This window comes from Aplysia californica, unplaced genomic scaffold (genome assembly GCF_000002075.1).
Source record: "Aplysia californica isolate F4 #8 unplaced genomic scaffold, AplCal3.0 scaffold00519, whole genome shotgun sequence".
NCBI lineage: Eukaryota > Metazoa > Mollusca > Gastropoda > Aplysiida > Aplysiidae > Aplysia > Aplysia californica.
The window spans coordinates 117,077-119,576 of record NW_004797789.1 but is presented as its reverse complement, the minus strand read 5'-3'; the positions used below and the strand labels follow the sequence as shown (position 1 = coordinate 119,576).

Below are 2,500 nucleotides of genomic sequence, written 5' to 3'. Positions count from 1 at the left end.
TTTCACCTTGTAAAGACCAAGTGGACAGGCTCATGGATGGATGCAAGATACCGACAAATGCCACTATCAACAATTATGATAATAATGATAATGATGATGATGATAAAATAATAATAATAATAATAATAATAATAATAATGATAATAATAATGATGATGATAACAATAATAATAATAACAATAATAATAATAAATAATGACGATAACAAATGGTGATAATAATGATAATAATAATCAACACCATCATCATAATAGTTAAATAGTAGTAATCTCAATTATAATGATTATGAAGCATATAATGACGATAATAATTATCATAATCATAATACATGTAACAGTATTTTTACAGTGCATATCCGCTGAACGGCAAGCTCTAAGCATTTTAAAAACTATATATATTATTACACCAGTTAACACACACACCCACAAGCATGCACGCGCACACACACACACACACAAACACACACACACACACACAAAATTTGAATTATAGCCGGTTGCAGAGGTTCCGGAATGAATATCTCAAAGTCAAAGTCATCCAGATCTCTCTGTCTCCCTCTCCTTCCCTCTCTCTCTCTCTCCCCCTCCCTTTCCACCTCTCTCTCTCTCTCTCTCTCTCGCTCACACGCACACACACACACACACAACCAACCTTGCCAGAAGCGATCATGGCCGGGTGCAGAGGTTCCGGAATGAACACCTCACGGTCAAAGTCATCAAGATCTCTCTGTCTCCCTCTTCCTCCCTCTCTCTCTCTCCCTCCCTTTCCACCTCTCTTTCTCTCTCGCACACACGCACGCACACACACACAACCAACCTTGCCGGAAGCGATCATGGCCGGGTGCAGAGGTTCCGGAATGAACACCTCACAGTCAAGGTCATCAAGATCAAGCGGGCTGGGCGCCCTCAGAGTCCAGCCCTCCTCCAGACACTTCTGCGACGACAGCTGGTAGTTGATGGTCTTCATCTGACGCGCCACTGGAGGAAAGAACAAGTCACATGACACCAATTAAAGATCGTTGCCATGACAACCTGGCTTCCAGGAATTAAAATTCTAGAAGCTTTGTCTAATTGTCCGAGCTTTTGATGTTTTGTTTTGAGATTAAATATTTTTTTAAAACCACAAATTGTGACAAATCTACCATAAGCCATCACTAGAAAGCTGTTTTCTGAACTGTCCTATAACTGTTACATGGTCTCAAAACTAATATAAGAATTATTATCAATATCTGATTCTTTAGAACTTTTAAAGCAAACGTATCAGAAACTAAAAGAAAAACAAAGGTATTTCGAAATGTTATTTTAATCTTTAAAAAAAAAAAAATAGACTGTACACAGCCCGGTGAGCTGCTCGCTCAACTTACATGTGCAGCCACATTTCAAAGTTTTCACGTCTTATTTTTTTCCTTCCATCTTTTCAGCTTTCTGCTGCAAAAATAATGCTCTGCAAATTCTCCTACTTCATTTCAACTCAAAGAATTTCTGAACAAAGTTACTATAAGCTGTAAATAGTGCGGTCGTGTATTTCAGGTTTGTACATTTTGCATTCAATGAAATATTAAAGTGAATAAAATTTTGTATAGAATATAACTACCGTACTATTTTTGAAATTATTGTCTTACAAGAGCGTAGTTTCATTTTACTTTTCATCTTTTTCTGAAGAAAAAGTGACTGGTAAAATCTATACAATAGTAAAATGATACGATTTCCCTTTTATTTTTCTTATCAAATAGATCTAAAATATGCATTCTACTGGTGCAACCAATATTACTTGATGTATAATTTTTTTGGTGAGAAAAGAGGAGATTTGATTCATATCATTACAGTTATTTATTCATTCACAATTTTTGCAAAGAACACTATCATTTAACTATCATTACATATTAAATAAGTCCAATGAAAATAATTTTATGCCATTCACATTAACTTTTGTTCAGTGTAAATAATAATTAATTGCGATGAAGTAATGGGTGGGTGCAGAATTATATCCTTTATCATGTGTGCGCCATGACAACTGACAGCATAAAATGCTCACAGCACACAAGCGTAAGGCACAGCAAACACAAAATACCAAAATATTTATATACAGCTTTATAAAAAAAAATCACAGACAAAATAAACCATTCATAGTAACGCGGATGTAGAATAATAATTTTTCACAAACTATATAATATTATAAATTTATGTGCGCAGCCTAAGTGTGCGTGTGTGTGTGTGTGTGTGTGTGTGTGTGTGTGTGTGTGAGGAAAACGTCCTAGGTGGAGCGGGGAAAAAAGTAGGTCTTTACCAAATTAAATTTTTGTTCTAGTTGGTTTGTTTGTTTGTTGGTTTGTTTGTTTGCCTGTGTGTTTGTCTGTCTGAGGTCTGTCTGTGAGTAAAGAGCAGCCCTTTTAAACTATAGCGAAAGTTTAGTGCAGGGAAAAAAGCAAGCAAGACAGACAGACAGACAGACAGACAGACAGACGGACAGACAGACAGACAGACAGACAGACAGACAGACA

At 36.2% G+C, this 2,500-nt stretch overlaps 1 protein-coding gene across 1 annotated transcript in view; it reads right to left on the bottom strand.

Moving 5' to 3' along the window:
* Positions 1 to 2,500, bottom strand: part of LOC101855743 (glutamate-rich protein 6) — a gene marked incomplete in the record, with an annotated part of 45,015 nt that overhangs the window by 4,851 nt on the left and 37,664 nt on the right. The window contains 1 exon segment of the mRNA XM_035971842.1: positions 817 to 977. Coding sequence (XP_035827735.1) covers positions 817 to 977 — 161 coding nt within the window.